This window comes from Dipodomys ordii, unplaced genomic scaffold (assembly GCF_000151885.1).
Source record: "Dipodomys ordii isolate 6190 unplaced genomic scaffold, Dord_2.0 Scaffold183, whole genome shotgun sequence".
In the NCBI taxonomy this organism is placed as follows: Eukaryota; Metazoa; Chordata; class Mammalia; order Rodentia; family Heteromyidae; genus Dipodomys; species Dipodomys ordii.
Window position 1 is genome coordinate 1,135,083 of NW_012267399.1, and position 18,080 is coordinate 1,153,162.

The following is an 18,080-nucleotide window of genomic DNA, read 5'->3' on the forward strand; positions in this document are numbered from 1 at the left end:
CGGCTCCATCACTTGCTTAACCAGTTGCTCTCCTGATCGCCCCACGCTTCCTGCAAGTCATTTTGGTTTATTTTCATTACACTGAAGCTCTCTTCAGCATTGTGGTTGATGCAACAGGTTGAGCCGCTCATCTGTGGTGTTCTGCGACTCCATTTTTTTGTGCTGCCAGCGGGGTGGGGAGCTTGCCTGGCTTGCCACCAGCTTGTGTTGTGTTTCCATTTTCAGTCGTCCGTCTCCATGGCCAGGGCTCACCTAAGGAGGGTCTAGCGGGAGTTTCTTGGGAGGGAGCAGAAGTTACTGGTCCCCTTGGAGAAGCCAGTGTATTCTCAGATACACCGAGGGCCCTGGTCTCTTGTTTGGGACAGGGTGTTGACATTTGGATAGCAAGCTGGAGCTAGACTATAACAAAACAGTCACCTCATACCCTCTTGGTCTGACTCTGAAATACTGGCTACCACATGAATCGCTCTTGGAGCAAGGGAGCTACAAGTTGGGGAAGAGAATCCTGTGTGAACCTTGAAGACAGTGTGTTGGGTTGTGGAAGAGGGGAGATACAATGCCTAGGGGTCTTTGATTCCCTTTTGATACAGAGACTTTCCAAGTGCACAACTGAAGAGGTACTGTGAGGATCCATTGCTGATGTTTTAAATGGATTTAAACATTGCTATCACAAAGCACAATTTTAAAATGAAACTTTTCTAACATACTACTTGTGGTTATAATATTTCTTACTAGGCATGACTCTCTGGAACAGAGCTAACTTCAGATGCTTGATGGGTCCCTGTGCTGTGTAAATAGCAATCAAGAAGCATATGCCACAGTCTTTGGCACTTACAGGAAGCAAAACAAACCTACCTGATTGTCATATAGTCATAAACTCCCCAAGCAAACATTTCCCAAGCATCCTCAATATGTTAGGCCTTGGCTGTGCTTTGAAGACAGGAAAAAATATACACCTTAGTCTCCATATTCACCACTAATGAGGTTACTGTCTAGTGAGATGTATGAGCAAACAGAGCATTGTAATTTGATATACTACATACCACAGTAGTGACTGTCTCAGGGTGTGGGAGGGATGCCCTAAAGGGTAGCAAACCCAGTGAAAGGGAGGAGAGAGATGAAGCACTTGGCCTCTGTTGAGCTTTAAGTCCTTTGAATTCTCAGCTCACAGCACCCTATAAGTACCACATTAAAGGAGGACAAGAGAAACTTACTTCTTTGAAAAGAGGAAGTGCTAATCTCCCAAGAGAGAAAAATGTTGAATGTATATTCAGTATTCAAGGAAGGCAGTGAAGGGCATACTGTTAGAAAGCCTTCCATCAAAAGTTTAATGGAGAAGATTCCGCTTTCTCAGAATACCCTTTTTGTATAAAGCATCTCATGTCTTTCCCCGTGGTGTGGATAAATGAGGCATTGCTCAATTAGATTCTCTGCTTTGTTATTTAAGTATCAGAAAGATATTCTCAGTAAAAAGCTTCAGTGAAATATGGGGATGATTTTCGCTGGAGGGATCCCCAAAGCATTTTCTCAATTTGAAAGTAACTTCCTTAGCTAGGAAATGAGCCAAGAAAAGTCAGTCCCTTTGGAGAAGGAATAAACTCATGCTCCTCTGCTTTGATGGGAGGACTGTTTGCCACTTTCACCTGCTCTTTTCCCCACGTCCTACTTGGAAAGTCTGCCTGTCTGGGGCCACACTGGTACTAATTCCATGCCCTTCTTTCCATTCTCTCTTCTGTTCCCCATCTCAGAGAGAACACTGTTTTTGTGGATCCTTGTAGAGGTTGGTGTGATCTACAGCTATGTGTATACATACCTATGTATATACATATTCTGTTGGTTTAAGAGGCAGAATGTGGGTGGAGTTCCACTCTTACCAGGAATTCTCACTCACCTACATGTCACTAAGCATTTGTTGAGGGCCTTCTGTTGTGCCAGGCCATTTGTTCAAGGCTTTAACATAATAAGACAATGGTCCCTGCTTTCTACTGTGTGACAGAAGAACATGGTGGGAATGGATCACAGCAGTAGTGTAGCTCAGAATCAATCCTTAGCCCAAGGCAAGAGGAGATTATTTGACTGAAACCTTTGTACTTGCTGCTGATGCTTTCACAAAGGAAGAATATAAGACAATTGGTCCCATGGGTAGTTTGAGCTCTGAGGGGAATGATTACATATGTGTTTTGGCTCCTGATTCATAGGAGCTGAACTAGACTTCCCAGATAGAGTTGGGAGAAAGTAAAGGCTATCTCTCTGGGATCTCCTGTATAAATAGCACACATTCTACCTGTCTCTCCTATGTTTACCTTCTTTCTGCTTCCCTAGTCAGAGCTGCAAAACAGAGGGCAGAGAGATGGTCTCCCATACATGAGATCTGAGGTACATTAGACCTAGCTGTACCTGACTTTGTCTTGGTCATGGAAGTACATTTGTGGAAAAATTATACATTACCCCTGAACATATTTTGACAGGAAGGAGATTTGGGGGAAATGAAAGTGTACAAATAAGAGTTGGGTTCACAATCCTAGCTACTCAGGAGGTTGAGATCTGAGGATCACAGTTCAAAGCCAGCCTGGGCAGGAAAGTCTGTGAGACTCTTATCTCCACTAAACTACTAAAAAAGCTGGAAGTGGAGCTGTGGCTCAGGTGGTAGAGCACCAACTTTCAACAAAAGAATCTCAGGGACAGCACCCAGGCCTGAGTTCAAGCCCCAGGTCCAGCCTCAACAAAAGAAAAAAGTGACAGAATTGAGTTCAGCTTCTTAGGGGTCAGTAGGGAACAGGCAACACTGACCACTTTACGTTGGGAAAGGTGAAATCCCATTGGCTCACAAGTGTGGGAATGGCTTTTGTTTAATGCTTTATGATTTCCTTTCTGGAGATAACAGGTAGTAACTCATACAAGTACAGCTGAATCTATTATTCAAGTATTAAAACCCTGGTTGGGAGTTACCTAGGTTTCTTCTTTCTTTGGTTAAGTCTTCTTCCAATAGGTAGGTGAGAGGGCTGGCCCAACTCATTGGGAAGGGAAGTGCTTGCTCAGAGAGCTCCTTCAACGGAAGCTAGACAAGCTCAGAGGACTTGCTCATTTTTTCCTCCTGTCTACACGACTGCCCTGGGCAGCAGGTGATGGACTTCTGTAATTTGCATTTGTTCCTGGCTCACTAGCAGACCTCTGTCTTTTCAGTAGCAAATCTGAGATTCACACTCAGCTGTCCCATTCATTTGGGGTGAATAAATGTTTTATAATAACGATGATCCTGCATTGATAGGAAGGAGATTTGGGGAAAATGAAAGCATGCAGTGAAGAGTTGGGTTCACAACTGTATTTACTTTGAGAAATGTACAAATGCTACTAGGATCACAAAGAGGCTTTAGTTTTACTCAAAAAAAGAAATCAACATAGAAATGAAGCAGGTTTTGCTTTAGGCTTTTTTGGTCTTTCATGCCATAATCCACTGCCAAGACTTCAACACCATTCACAATAGAGCTAACTTTCCTTCCTGAGCGCCATGATTCTAAACATCATGGTAAACTCTCCTTTAAATTGTTTACCTCCCAGATGACAGGCCGAGACCTTCTCAAGGATCGAAGTCTGAAGCCTGTGAAGATTGCCGAGAGTGACATTGATGTGAGTGAGCAATGACAGGCTGACCCCTCCTGACCCTGACCCAGTGTGGGTAGCTTCCAGCAGGGTTTGGATGTAGTAGTCATAGGCTTTCTACTCATACCCTGCAGGCTTGTTCTCAGCCTCCCAGGTTCTCCTCATCCTGTTCTTGCTTGTAGGTCAAATTGAGCATCTTCTGCGAACAAGACAGAATCCTCCAGGACTTAGAAGACAAGATCCGAGCTCTAAAGGAGAACAAAGTATGCAGTGGTTTTGCATAGGGGTACAAGGGTGTTTGGTTGTCCTGTCTTTCCTGAGACATTAATTAGAATCTCATGTTTTAAACAACAGCTGTTAGTTTAATTTTTTTTTAAATCCTACTTAAAATGTGCTTCTTGGGACTTTTATCTGGGCCTGAAAAAGATCTAATAGGGAGACCTCAGCTTATTCATTCCAGCTATCTTCATCTCATTCTGCTCTGGGCCACTTGCCTGGAAGCCCTCAGAACTGAGCCTGGGAGAGGCTTTGTTGACTTGGGTGTGATGATTTGGGTGCCTGAGGCCTGAGTAAGGAACTGCCCCTTTGAAATTGGCTACTGCTGCAGCTGGGCAGAGTCCCTCGTTCCCTAAACTCCTTTCATCTAGGATCTGGGCTATGAAGACATCAAGTCTAGATGTGAAGATTAGAATGGGTCTGGGGCTACCCATATTTACTTTCTTGGACCCTTACAGGGAATTTTTTTCTTACTGCATTTTAATAAGACAATGTATTTGTCATGCTAAAGGTTTATAATAACACTTTTTTTTTCTCCAGAGCTTCCAGACTTTTCTATTAACTCACTTTTTAGTTTATTGTATAAGGAGTTAAATGGCTTTAAGTCCACTTTGCAGGTGAGGAAGCCCAGGTACAGAGCTATTAGTAAATTGGCATCAGAACCCTGCCTCTTAGCCCTTAGCTCAACACTGGCCTCTTTGGGCTTCATATCTCCAGGCTTTGTTTGCTTCCTGGTATTGTATGAGGGGACCTCTTGGACTGAACTCCTATCCTGTTGTCCTTTGATCCTTCCCGATGCAGGACCAGCTGGAATCTGTACTAGAGGTATTACACAGACAGATGGAGCAGTACCGAGACCAGCCTCAGCACCTGGAGAAGATTTCCTACCAGCAGAAACTGCTTCAGGAGGATCTTGTCCACATCCGAGCTGAGATCTCCAGAGAATCCACTGTGCGTGCAGGGGGTGATGGTGGCAGAGATTTCCTCAGGAAGGATGGCCACCATGTGCCCATCTCCCCGGCTTTAGTTGAGTTGATAGCCAGGGGGAGAGAATCTTGAAATGGAAGAACTCTCCTAGGCTGCTGCATCCTGACAACAGCTTCCAGGGATGACATTACTCTTGTCTGCCATGCCTTGGGCTATTCCCAGATGGCTGAGAATGCCTAATGGATGGAATTCTCAAAGCAATTTTCAGGCCATATTCCAGTCTAAGATGTCAGAATTTCTACTTTTTTGTCAGTCTGCTGGGTCTAGACCTTTCTGTCAAGGCAGGGAATTAAAGCATTTCTGCATAGAAAAAGGGACAGAGCAGCTGGCCACAGTAAGATCCCACACTGCCTCCTGCTTCTCTGTCTCCCTCCCATCAGCTGGTCTCCTTCCCTCTTCCCCTGGCTGGTCAGCAGAGATCAGGAGCATAGGTACTCGCAAGCTGCCAGGGAGAAAGGAGACAACAAAGGACTAGAAGCCTTTCCTTGGTCAACAGGAAATGGAAAATGCCTGGAACGAGTACCTGAAGTTGGAGAGGGACGTGGAACAGCTGAAGCAAACCCTGCAGGAGCAACACAGAAGAGCCTTTTTCTTCCAGGTGACCAAGGGCTGTTCATCCCTCCAAGCTCTGATTGTTCCTGAGAGCTTAGCTTACGGGGTTGGGAGCACTATTCCAAGGCCTTTTCTTTCTTGGCCCCACAAAACGTCCACCCCAAGCTTTTCTTTGGAGATCCTTTCTTTCACCAAGCCTTACCCCAACTCCCTGTGCCTCTTTGTTCTCAAAGATAAGCCCTTAGTATTTTTTGAAGGCTTTTTGCTTCTGAGCATTTGGAAAGCAGACATGAGAAGAGACTTAGCTAGAACACTTTATGGAAAGGTGAGAGTGATATGTGTTCCCCTCTTTGGCCCCTTGGACACAGAACAGCAGGAAGCCTTACCTCCTTCCTGCCTGATTCCTGAGGATAGATGCTATCATCTCACTACTATCTAAGAACGAAGTGTGAATTCAGTGCATTGAGGTGCTTCTAGTCTCCAGCTACTCATTTGTATTTCTGGAGACTGGACTAGGTGATACCCATCTCTGGCCCCTGCCCTACTTGTGAAAGCTGGTATTAGAGCCCAGCCTCCTTACCTTAAAAACCAGGCCATCCCATGGATAGCAGCCTCTGTCCCCCAAAGATGAGACAATGACAGGCACTGTAAGGTTTCTCCTCTTTCTAGGTTGGGTTCCCAAGCCACCCAACAAATCCTTCTTCCCTCCACTCCCCCCAACACCAATTGTGATGCTTAACCAGGCTTCCACCTCATGTTCAGAATTTTTAAAATGGAAAATGACCTACTTTCCAACTCCACTTCAGATCTGTATCACCTTCTTTCAGGGCCCTGACATGATTTTGTTTCTTTGAATTCAGCAAGCGTTCCTGGAGACTTCTTCTGTGAGACACTGCACATAAGAGTATAATGCTAGGCTTGACCTAATTCTAGCCCACATTCCTCATTCAGGTAATTGAGTGAATATGAGGATCTCTGGACTTAGCATTACCCTAGAAAAGTGAAGGAAATTCTGGAAGATGTTTAGGTTTATGTGCCCTGAAGCTTTTCTGGGTGATACTAGCCCCTACTCACTCAGATGGTTCCCAAAGGATTCAGTTTCTGGCTCAAAATCTTGCCTCCGGCTTAGGGCTGACCTATGAATTTTCACAGAACTTGTCTGTCTCCTGCTGTTGTTGCTATACCCATAATTCTCCTTCATCCAAGCTAACATTTTCTTTTTTTTTTTTTTAATCCCCAGCACTTAGCATAATGGCTTGAAAATGCTAGGTGAATATATTGTCAAAGTCTTTGCAACTATTTTTTCTAGTCATTAGCTCCTGAAATGATCACATTCTTTCATCTTGGGCTACAAAGATCCACAGTTACTTTTAGCAGCAATACTTTCAGCTGTTAATTCTTTTTTTTCCCCCGGTACATTAATTATTTATTAACAGAAAAGACCTACAGACTCATTTTTTCTAGGACACACCCACAGTGCCACCACAGTGTCCAGTGGTCTTGGTGTGCTGGCCTCCGACTCGAAGGCCCCAGAAGTGGCGCAGCCCTCTATGGGCTTGAATCTTCTTCAGGTCTTCATGGAGCTTATTATCCAGACCATTGGCCAGAACCTGGCTATATTTTCCATCCTTCCCATCCTTCTGTTTAAGAACCAGTCTGGAATTTTGCACTGACGTGGATTCTGCATAATGGTGATCACATGTTCCACCTCATCCTCCAGCCCTCTTGGTGAGGCCAATGTCTGCATATACATGAGTATATCTTCATCTCACACCCTTAATAGGAGTGATGGCAAAGGTTGTTTTCCAGTGCCCATTTTTGTTGTTGTTGAGTACTCACAAAAGGTGCTGGAACTTCTCAGGAATCACTAAAGACATGGCAGCGGCACCAGTGGTGTGTAGGCCTCCTGTGGGAGATCCTTTTCATTCTTTAACTATGCAAGCAATACAAGTATACACAGCTTCTGAAAAGCCCCCACAGTGAGGAGCAAAAACACAAATGATACAAATGCCTTTTTCTCCTCTGTCCCATTCCCATCACCTTCTCTGTCAGTCACCTGCTGTCAACTTGCTGCCATGCCTTTCTGACCATTTCTGTGCCTTTCCAAATGGGTAGAATTGGATCATTGGAACAGAGAAAAGGTTTGCTCAAAGAAGGTGCTTCTTATACATTGTTTGGCAACTTGTTTTTTGGTCTTTATGTTGTGGCAGCATTTCCTTATAGAAACCGATACTGTATGTCTCAAAAAGCTAGAAGAAATTACTTTGAATGTTTCACCATAAAAAAATAATAAATGATGGCAAACATGCCTATAATCCCAGCATTAGGGGATAGAGAGACAGGAGGACTGCTGAATATGAGGTTAGCCTGAGATCTTGTTCAGGGAGGGAGGCAAACAGGGAGGAAGGAAAGAGGAGAAGAAAGAAAAGGAAAAAAGATGAGATTAGTTATGTTTACCATATCATTATCCAATGTATACAGATATTGAAGCATCACATGGTACTCCATAAATATGCACAATTTTTGCATTTATATGTATCAGTTAAAAACATTTCAGTTTAAAAAAGAGGTTGACAAATATTGCCATATTGCCATCTAAAAGACTTCTACCTTTCCACTCAGAAAATGAAAGCATTGAGCCCTTTTGCTCACATCTCACCTCACCAGCACTTGATGTTATCAGTCTTTTTGTTTTAATCTAATTACTAGTCTTTTCTTCTTTCTTTCTTTCGTTCGTTCTTTCTTTCTTTCTTTCCTTTTTTTTTGGTCAATTGTGGGGCTTGCTCTACTGCTTGAGCCAGAGTGCCACTTCCAGGTTTGCTAGTGGTTTATTGGAGATAAGAGTCTCACGGACCTGCCCTGGCTGGCTTTGAACTACGATCTTCAGATCTCAGCCTCCTGAGTAGCTAGGATTACAGGCATGAGCCACCAGTGCGGTCATGAGACTTTTTTTTAACTCCCCCTCTTTCACTCCCTTACTGGGGACTGATTGAGCCTAGAACCTCATTTTGCAAAAATGAAAGTCTGTACCTATTAAGTACCATCAATCCCCACCCCCTTCCCTGGTTTTGGGAATTACTGTCTTATATCTTGTCTCTGTGAAATTGACTATTCTAGATAATTCATACAGCAGGTAGGTAGAATAGTATGGATTTAAAGCATTGCACTATTAAATTAGGTAGAAGTCAACCAGCCCAACTGAGGAAAGCCTGCTCCCAAATTATTATCTGGACCTTGGGAAGTTTTCATGTGTGCCCTTCCCTAAAAAGCTGTAGCAGCATGCTACTAGCCAAAGTGTGGTTTGCAAAGAGGTGCTGCCCATAGAGGAAGGGGTCCTGCCTAGAATGGCAGGACAAATTCCAAGAAGAAAATTCTAGTTAGGAGCTGAGAGGCACTGAACTGCCACCTTGTCTCCACCAGGAGAAATCACAGATCCAGAAGGATCTATGGAGGATTGAAGACGTCCTTGCAGGCCTGAGTGCAAATAAAGAGAACTACCGAGTCCTGGTGGAGTCCGTCAAAAACCCAGGTGGGGACATCTTCTGAGAAGTGGGATGGGTGACATGAACCTTGGAGGCTGTCTTCATGGTGCTACATCACCTCATTTGTCATTCAAGGGGGCCTTTATTCCATCCTGTCCTTGTTTCCCTCCTTGTCCTCAGAGAGAAAAACGGTGCCTTTGTTTCCTCACTCACCTGTGCCTTCACTCTCAATGTCTGAGAGCAAGCCGGCCCCGCAGCCCAGCCCTCCCACCAGCCCTGTGAGGACCCCGCTGGAGGTCCGGCTCTTCCCACAGCTGCAGACCTATGTGCCATACCGACCTCACCCACCACAGCTGAGGAAAGTGATGTCCCCGCTTCAGTCACCAACTAAAGCAAAGCCCCAAGAGGTAAGTTGTAGTGACTGGGAGCTGAGTGCTTTGTTTCCTGTCTAGCTGATTGTCCTTTTAAAAAAAAAAACTGGTCCTGGGGCTTGAACTTAGCACCTGGGTGCTATCCCTATCCCTAAACTTTTTGCTCAAGGCTAGTGTTCTACCACTTGAGCAACAGCTCCACTTGCAACTTTTTGCTGGTTAGCTGGAGATAAGAGTCTCATGGACTTTCCTGCTTAGGCTGGTTTTGAACTCAATCCTCAGATCTCAGCCTCCAGAGTAGGTAGTATTACAGGCATGAGCCACCAGTGCCCAGTTGACTATCCCTTTTTGTCTTTAGATAAGCCTCTCTTGGGAGAAAAACTCCCAGGAGAAACATGGATACATGGAATAAGCTTAAAGCCCTCAGGAAATCCAAAGTCCAGAGCAGCTAAGGGTAGTATTGACCTTCCATGTGCCTTGGCCTCTGGATCAAGAGGATTCTGAGAGATGGTCTAGCTCTGTCCTCCTACATTACAGTTGGGAAAACTGAGTCCCAGCAAGAGGAAATGATTATGATGATTAGGGTGGAAATTGTGATCTGCTTCATGAAGAGAGGGTTCTGTCTCTCCTGTCATCATATAGCCTGGAAGGGGCAGGAAGCTCCTTCCAGCAAAAGAGTATCTATCCTTGGGCTGGGAATGTGGCTTAGTGGTAGAGTGCTTACCTAACGTGCATGAAGCCCTAGATTTGATTCCTCAGTACCATATAAATAGAAAAGGCCAGAAGTGGCACTGTGGCTCAAGTGGTAGAGTACTAGCCTTGAGCAAAAGAAACTTGGAGACAGTGCCCAGGTCCTGAAATCAAACTCCAGGACTGGCAAAAAAAAAAAAAAAAGTATACTTACCCTCCCCTGTTCTTGAGCACTATGCTATACTCTGAGGATGCTTTAATCTTTCCAGGAGCCTTGTGCACTATGGGCAAGAAGGTTAGTGTACCAATCCCATGGAGAAGAAAACTGAAGGAGATCAGGTGCTGGAATTTGGTGGTCTCTGTGTTAGATAGTGGATTTATCTAGATCTCTGTCATTCTCTTTTATCCTGTGCCATCTGCCATCTAACTGTACCTGCAGCTCAGGACCTCAGGTCCGGTGTATAACCATGTGGTGACCTGAGTCCACACCTTTGCTTGCCTAGCATGGAGAGGAGCTCTGTGCACATTCTTCAGAGTCTTGGAACATGGAGAATTCAAAGAAATAGATGTAGTAAGGTAACTCATTGTCTTCTGCTCCACATCAAGGCCGCCTTTGCCTGTAAAGGGAAAGGAGTCTGGCTCAAGTGAAAGAAGCCAGAATGGAAGGCACCTGGGAATGGTGGCAGGAAAGGTTTTGCTAACAAAGACTTGGCAGAGCCTTGCTTGGATGCTGGGTATGCCCAGGATCACAGAGGTTGGAACACAAGGGTTGGAGAAAGCACAGAATGATCCCCCAGCCTCACCATCCACTTCTAACAGCCATGGACCAAGGCTCAGAGCTGGACCCAGATATGACCTGTGACCCAGCCAGAGAAGCTCCTCAGATCTTTCCATCTTGAGATCTCCTCTATCCCAAATCAACAGAGCAAACTGGAACCACAGCCATACAACACAAGAAACCACAGCAGGAATGTCTTGGATAGACAGCTGTTGGTAAGATAGGCAAGGTACCCATCCACTGAAGTAAGGAGCACTGGGTCACCTATACTTCAGTCCTTGCTTTCGCACTGTGTTATTGGGCACGTCCAGTTTTTTTTCTGAGCCACCTCAGTTTCCTCTTAAGAGGCTCCTCCCAGCTTAGTCCTCTGTGACTCTTGTATATCAGGGTAGCTGGGTCTCTTCTCTCTCTCCTCCTTGTTGTATAAGTGTGTTTACGGTTTTACCACTTTTTTTTTAGTGCTGTTGATAGCTTGTTTTTAGCATTTACGTGAAATAGTAATATCTACCCTGAATATGACATAAGATGAAAATATATAATTTAGCAAGTAATAAGGAGACCATCTATAATATAACCAAACCAAGATAGCAAATAGAATCCTTTCAGATGGGCTGGGAAGGTGGCTCAGTGGTAGAGCGCTTGCCTTGCATGCATGAGGCCCTGGGTTCGATTCCTCAGCACCACATAAGCAAAAAGAAAAAAACCAGAAGTGGCACTGTGGCTCAAGTGGTAGAGCGCTAGCCTTGAGCTGAAGAGCTGAGGGACAGTGCCCAGGCCCAGAGATCAGGCCCCACGGACCCCCCCAAAAAAATCCTTTCAGCAACAAGAGGTCACCCTCGGGCCTGTGAATACCTTTTCAGTCTAGACCAACCACAATGTTAGTTGTTTTTGTTTTTTTTTTCCTTTACTCTTTTTCTTTTCAGTTGACTACTGGTCTGTAACCCTAAACATTTTAATTATGCAGTTAAATGACAATGAACTCTTGGTGCTGGGAAGGTGGTTCAGTGGTAGAGTGCTTGCCTCACATGCATGAAACCCTGGGTTCGATTCCTCAGTACCACATAAACAGTAAAAGCTGGAAGTGGTACTGTGGTTCAAGTGGCAGAGTGCTAAAAGCTGAGGGACAGCACCCAGGCCCAGAGTCCAAGCCCCACAACCGACAAAAAAAAGAGCAATAACAAAAAAAATCCCATTGAACTCTTGTACCCTTCATCTTCAACATCGTATTTGTGAGATTCATCCACATTATTACTTGTAACTAATTACAGGTCTCTCATTCAGTTTAACTTATTTTCTTGAATTTAATTTCATCTTTATTTGATAATAATTTCTAAGAGTATTAAAAGATTTAAAAAAGAATATAATAAAACATCTCTCACCTTCTTTCTCCAGATATTCTTTTTTTTTTTCTCTCTCTCTCTCTGATCTTACCCTTTCTGGAACTCTGAAAAATCCTGGGTCGGGGGAGGAATCGCAACAAAACAACACTAGACTAAGGAACTTAAGAGTTAGAAGGCAAGATGGCCTTCAATGAGTGGTTAGCAGTCAGGCCCTGTCTGCTGATTGGAAGAGGAGCTATGGTCCTTAGCACTATGAACAGAAAATAGTCACATTTATTGCCTTCCAGGCAGTGGGCTTGGCAGTCAGTGAGTCACTTGTCTGATACTCTTTCTTTCTGTCCATTCAGAAGGTACTTTTCCCCTTTCTCCTCCCTCCTTCCCTCTCTCCCTCCTTTCCTGCCTGCCTGCCTGCCCTTCTTCCTTCCCTCCTTCCCTCCCTCCTTCCTTCCCTCCCTCCTTCCTTCCTTCCTTCCTTCCTTCCTTCCTTTTTTTTTCTGTTGGTCATGGGGCTTGAACTCTAGGCCTAGGTGCTGTCCCTGAGCTCTTCAGCTCAAAGCAAGCACTCTACCACTTGAGCCACAGCGCCACTTCCAGTTTTCTGGTGGTTAATTAGCGATAACAGTCTCACAGATTTTCTTGCCTGGGCTGGCTTTGACCCATGATCCTCAGATCTCAGCCTCTAGAGTAGCTAGGATTACTGGCATGAGCTACCAGTGCCCATCTCCTTTTTTTTTTTTTTCTTTCTTTTCTTTTTATTTCTTTACCAGTCCTGGGGCTTGAACTCAGGACCTGGATACTATCCCTGAGCTTCTTTTACTTAAGGCTAGTGCTCTACCACTTGAGCCACCATGCCACTTCTGGCTTTTCTGTTTATGTGGTCCTGAGGAATGGAACCCAGGGCTTTATGCGTGCTAGGCAAACATTCTACCATTAAGCCACATTCCCAGCCAGAAGTTATTTTGAAGCCATGTACATTTCTAAGAGAAAGGGCAGGAGGATATACTATCCTCACTCTGCTAGAGGATCCAGAATACAGAGTCATGGATCCAGGCTCAGGCTGAGCACCATCAAGCAGATAGTATTGTCTGTTCTCCAGGGTGGGTGCTGACATCAATTCAAATGCAGCAGAGTTAGAAACCTGCCTCTGGGGTGGATGCCAAGGAAATGGACTGGCAGTGCAGCACCATGCCAAGAGTACAGGCCCTAGAGGCCCGCAGTCCTGGAGTTGGGAAGGGTTATCTACAGGTAGCACTGTATAGTAGAATATACAAGAATCAAGAGGAAGAAGAGAGCTGGAACAGAGACATCTTGCCTCTTCAGCCTCTCCAAAAGAAATGCTCACAATCCTGGCTGAGGTAGTCACGTTCTGTGGCTTCGCAGTAGCCTACTCCGGCCCTTTAGACCGCCACTGTATCATGACCCTGCCCTTCAGCAGTAATCCCATTCTGGTTCTCTTTTTGAACAGGAAGATGAGGCACCTCCCAGGCCCCCACTCCCTGAGCTCTACAGTCCAGAAGACCAGCCCCCAGCTGTGCCACCTCTGCCGAGGGAGTCTACCATCATCCGCCACACTTCCGTGCGAGGGCTCAAGCGGCAGTCGGATGAGAGGAAGCGGGACCGGGAGCTGGGGCAGTGTGTGAATGGGGACTCAAAGGTGAGCCGGGCAGGCACCCCTGAGTTGTCAGCTGAGTGAAACGACCACTCATTAGGTGTGGTGACACCAAACAAGTATGACAGCCTCAGACTCTGCCCACAGGTGGAACTCCGGTCATATGTTAGTGAGCCTGAGTTGGCCACCCTCAGTGGGGACGTGTCTCAGCCCTCCCTGGGACTCGTGGGCACAGAGAGCAGGTACCAGACGCTGCCAGGCAGAGGTAAGGCAAGACCCCTTTTGGAGTGTTTTGAAAAGCCCATAACTCCACCACACTGAACCCAAATGTAGCTATGATCCTTCGGAACCACTTCCTGACTCTTTGTCTCTTCTACCTCTTCCCCACAAGCAATATTTAAAAACTCTACTACCATTAAGCCCGACACTGCTTAACACACACACTCACACACACTCACACACACACACACACACACACACACACACCTGAGTTCAAGCTCCAGTACACACACACACACACACACACACCCTCATCATCAATCATGTTATAACTCAATCTCAGAGAAATTAAACAAGAGCCAATTAGCTGATCTGTGTGGGATCCTGAAGATAATGCTGTTTCTGGACAAATGAATCCTGGGATTCCGGGAAACACTACCATCAGGCCTTCCAGAACAATTTTCCCTCTCATGTCACCCCAGAACCCAGTGAGTCCTTTCTTAAACACAGATTCTTCTCAGTTGGGCTGTTCTGTCCTTCCTTATCCCAGTCTTGTTACACAGAATGTGTAAGATTACTCCAGGAAACAGAGGGGTGAAGGGCACTTGTACCCCCCCCTCCAACTAGGGCTTCTGCATGAAAGGGAAGCCTATGATATAGTTCACAAATCAGCAGGGATGCTGTCACCCCTCTGGGGACAGAGGGTAACCTTGTATTGACCCTCACCCTCTACCTAGGGTCTGGCTCTTCTAGACCCAAGGAGAAAGACAAATGGGTTATTGGTTCTCTTGGTCCCTCTTGGGAGTGGACTTTATATTAGAGGGGTACAAATATGCTGACACTGAACTTTATTTCCTAAGGGCTCTCTGGGTCCACGTCAAGGCTCCAGCAGTCATCTACTATTGCTCCCTACGTCACGCTCCGGAGGGGTCTCAATCCTGAAAACAGCAAGGTAAGCTTCCCAGTGGGTGGCCTCAAGCTAGGGAAGAGCTCTGAGCTAGGAAGTGACTAGCAATCCTACAAGCACTAAGGATGGCCTCCGAGGAGACCTCAGGCCCCGCCCCCCCATCCCCCATGAGTCAGGGCTCCTGTCACCCATTGCCCACCAACATAGCCATAACACTTCCCTCTGGATTTTCTGAGGACCTCATCTTTCTGTCTCCAACCTGACAGGGTCACAGGAGGTAACACCAAGAGGGCTGCATGATGGGTTCATCATGATTTACTGAATGCATATGTAGCTGGGCAGGCCTGGGCTTCAATGTTGACATCTGCAGAATGGGGTGCTGGCCAGATGGCTTGTGCAGGCCAGGGACATCATGGTGTTCAGAGAAGTGATTCTCTAAAGTAGTTTGTGTGTGTGACACAGTCCAACTATTGTCAATAGACAGATGGAGTGCTTAAGAACAAGGATGGAAGTCCAGGGCGGCTGCCCACTGTGCTGTTAGTCCAACAGCTCCGTGTGCCTCTTATCTTCCTCCTCAGAGACCCAAGAGTGCCTTGGAGCGCCTGTACTCAGGGGATCACCAGCGGGGCAAGATGAGCGCAGAGGAGCAGCTCGAGCGCATGAAGAGGCACCAGAAGGCGCTCGTCCGGGAACGCAAGAGGACACTGAGTCAGGGAGAGCGGACAGGCCTGCCCTCATCTCGCTACCTCAGCCAGATGCTGCCTGGAGATCTCGGCTCAGTATGTTAGGCAGGCGGGAATGGGTCAGGGAGCACCGTCCTTCCTCAAGCTGAGCAGAGCTTCCCCACGTCCCTCTAGGGCAGGCATCACCCCCCCGAGATGGCTGAGAACATCCCACAGGTTGTTTGTCCACAACCCAGGGTGCATGTGTGAGCTGGTCAGAGGGTGACCCGGAAGCAGAGCAGGAGATCTCACAACAGAGGCTTAGGATATTAGCAGATACCCAGTCATTTCCTCCAGCCAAGTGTGTGAGGCCTCTGTGGGCATTTGGGATCTCTTAGCTGAATTGAGGACTTGGGAATACAAGGTAGATGAAGCGAAGGAGAAAGATGGTAACAGGATTTGATAAGTACAAACCAAACAACCAGCCTCCCAAACTTCCAAGCAAGTGATGGAGGAGGGGAAGGCAACTGAGCAAGGGTGGCATCCCACAACCTTGAGGGCTGGTGGTCTCCCCTGCCTGGGGTGCGAAGGCCTCTGGTGCCCAGGAGAGTTGGGGGAGGGAAGACCCAGTGCTGCTCCCTGGTGGTGCTCTCCAGAGCTGCACCTATCCACCATTGCCTTAAGTCCCTTTTTGGAAATATGCCATTTTGACTTTGGAGTGTAGAATGTCACGTTACCCTAGCTCTCTAGCCTGACTGTTCTTTCCCTAATTCATTGCACAAGCTCTTTTGCTTTTAGTATTGTTGCTCATTGCCTCTCTAATCCTGCCTGATTGTGTTTACAGATGCTTCTGATTTGCATTGAACAGTCTCTAGCTGGCCTGTGCTGTTTGTTACCAGGCTTGTAAATAGCAGCGCTTATCTCCCTAGCCTAGTAACCACCTCCAAATGTGACTCGCCTTTTTCCCTGAATTCCTTCATCAGGCCTACTGACTCATAATTTACTACTCCCCAAAGCTGTACCAGAGTCCCTGAGCCAACCCTCTGTGTGAGGACCATAGTCACTGGCAGAGGTCAGGGTATTATGAATTTATGGAAATTCATGCCTTACACCTAGATAGTAGATAGACTTCAGCGAGTATACATTTGACCAAGTTCCACGTTTGAAGTTATATGGTTTTAATTCCTTTCATCTATCACACAATTTCTTATGGAAAACTTTTGTGTTTCTGACAATTAGTAACTTGAATAGATATCAAAAATAAACTGTGTGCAGAGGGACGCTTAGCAGCTGTTAGCCCAGACACAGAGGACTAGATTCAGGACAGTCATATCTTTAAAAGCTGCAAACCTGGTAAGTTTTTAAATAAACAAATGTCATAATGGGATAACACTGACCTTTGACAACATGGTGTCTCAACTGTAGATATTATCCAAAAAACATCACTTGAATACATTGTAATTTTTCTCTGGAAAAAAAAAAAGACATGTAAGTGTCGGCATCAACGCCAATAAACGTGTTGCTTAACAATGATGGATTGGCGTGGTTCTTCCCCAGGGTTACTTTGTAGAGTCCAGTGTACTTTTCTGGTTTGTAGAAACAATCAGGCTGGGTTTAAATGAGGGCTTGTTTTTATTTGAAGCACTTGTGAGCATCTAAGAAAATGTGTGTTTTCTTTGTAAATCATTAAATTAATTCATCTTCAAATTCCCAAGTGCCTAATCCTTTCAAACTGTATTTGGAAAACTATCATCCACGATTTATTACATTGTTTCAGAGTCAGTATTGAGAGCTTGTGCATGAATGGGTGAAATGTGCTGATACGGCTTTGAGATTGGGGTTTGGAAGGACTCAAGGGGCAACAAGAGAGTTGGGACTTGGTGAAATGGGAGAGGTGGGAGGGAAGAAGTCGTCTGGGATGCATAAGGTTCTGTGGAGAACACATGCCTTGAGCTGTTGCATGCTTAGCCACCTGATTAGTATGCAAAGGCCCAAGTGAGCAGCATACATCTCAGAGCTGGACAGTCATGCTTACATCTTAAAATGATTAGGCTTAAATTCTGCCTCATGCAAACAGATGCTGGTTACAAAGTTGATACTATCAACCTTGGAACCATTGCATTTGATAAGAGCATTTCAATTTTATACTATTTAGTTTTTCTTGTAGTTTAAAGAGAACATTGACCCAAATTAGATAGATAAGCTCTTCCATGGCAGTTTGTCTTCCTCTCAGGCTCCAGCCTGCCCTTTCTTCATCTTCTCAGGCCTGCTGTGGGTGCAGTTTTACTCACCCTGAGAGAGTCCTATTGGGAAAACCCAATAGAGAGACTCTTGGTTATCTGATTTGTTTAGCAGGGCCATAAAGAGCTTACAATTTTTTCCCCTATTATTTCTTTTTTTTTTTTTTTGGTACTGGGGATCGAACCCAGGATGTTGCACTTGCTAGGCAAGCACTTTGTCACTGAGCTACATCCCAGCTCCCCCCCCCCCATTATTTCTTAACCTCTGGAGCATATGAGTCCCGAACCAGAAAGTCTTTCATGAATTAATGATCCGCAGAAAAGACAAAAACATTTTGTAGAGTTCTTTCCCAGATTCTCTTTGGGA

At 45.6% G+C, this 18,080-nt stretch overlaps 1 protein-coding gene and 1 pseudogene across 4 annotated transcripts in view; one reads left to right on the forward strand and one right to left on the reverse strand.

The window, feature by feature from the left end:
* Plekha7 (pleckstrin homology domain containing, family A member 7) overlaps positions 1–18,080 on the forward strand; it is a 215,440-nt gene that overhangs the window by 187,876 nt on the left and 9,484 nt on the right. For all 4 annotated transcript variants that reach the window (XM_013034137.1, XM_013034140.1, XM_013034139.1 and 1 more), the window contains 10 exons: positions 3,559–3,627; positions 3,783–3,863; positions 4,678–4,827; positions 5,360–5,461; positions 8,836–8,944; positions 9,078–9,304; positions 13,542–13,730; positions 13,833–13,950; positions 14,765–14,856; positions 15,390–15,590. In XM_013034137.1, the coding sequence (XP_012889591.1) occupies positions 3,559–3,627; positions 3,783–3,863; positions 4,678–4,827; positions 5,360–5,461; positions 8,836–8,944; positions 9,078–9,304; positions 13,542–13,730; positions 13,833–13,950; positions 14,765–14,856; positions 15,390–15,590 (1,338 nt within the window). The remainder of the gene's footprint in view (positions 1–3,558; positions 3,628–3,782; positions 3,864–4,677; positions 4,828–5,359; positions 5,462–8,835; positions 8,945–9,077; positions 9,305–13,541; positions 13,731–13,832; positions 13,951–14,764; positions 14,857–15,389; positions 15,591–18,080) is intronic.
* LOC105999187 lies at positions 6,679–7,292 on the reverse strand (annotated as a pseudogene).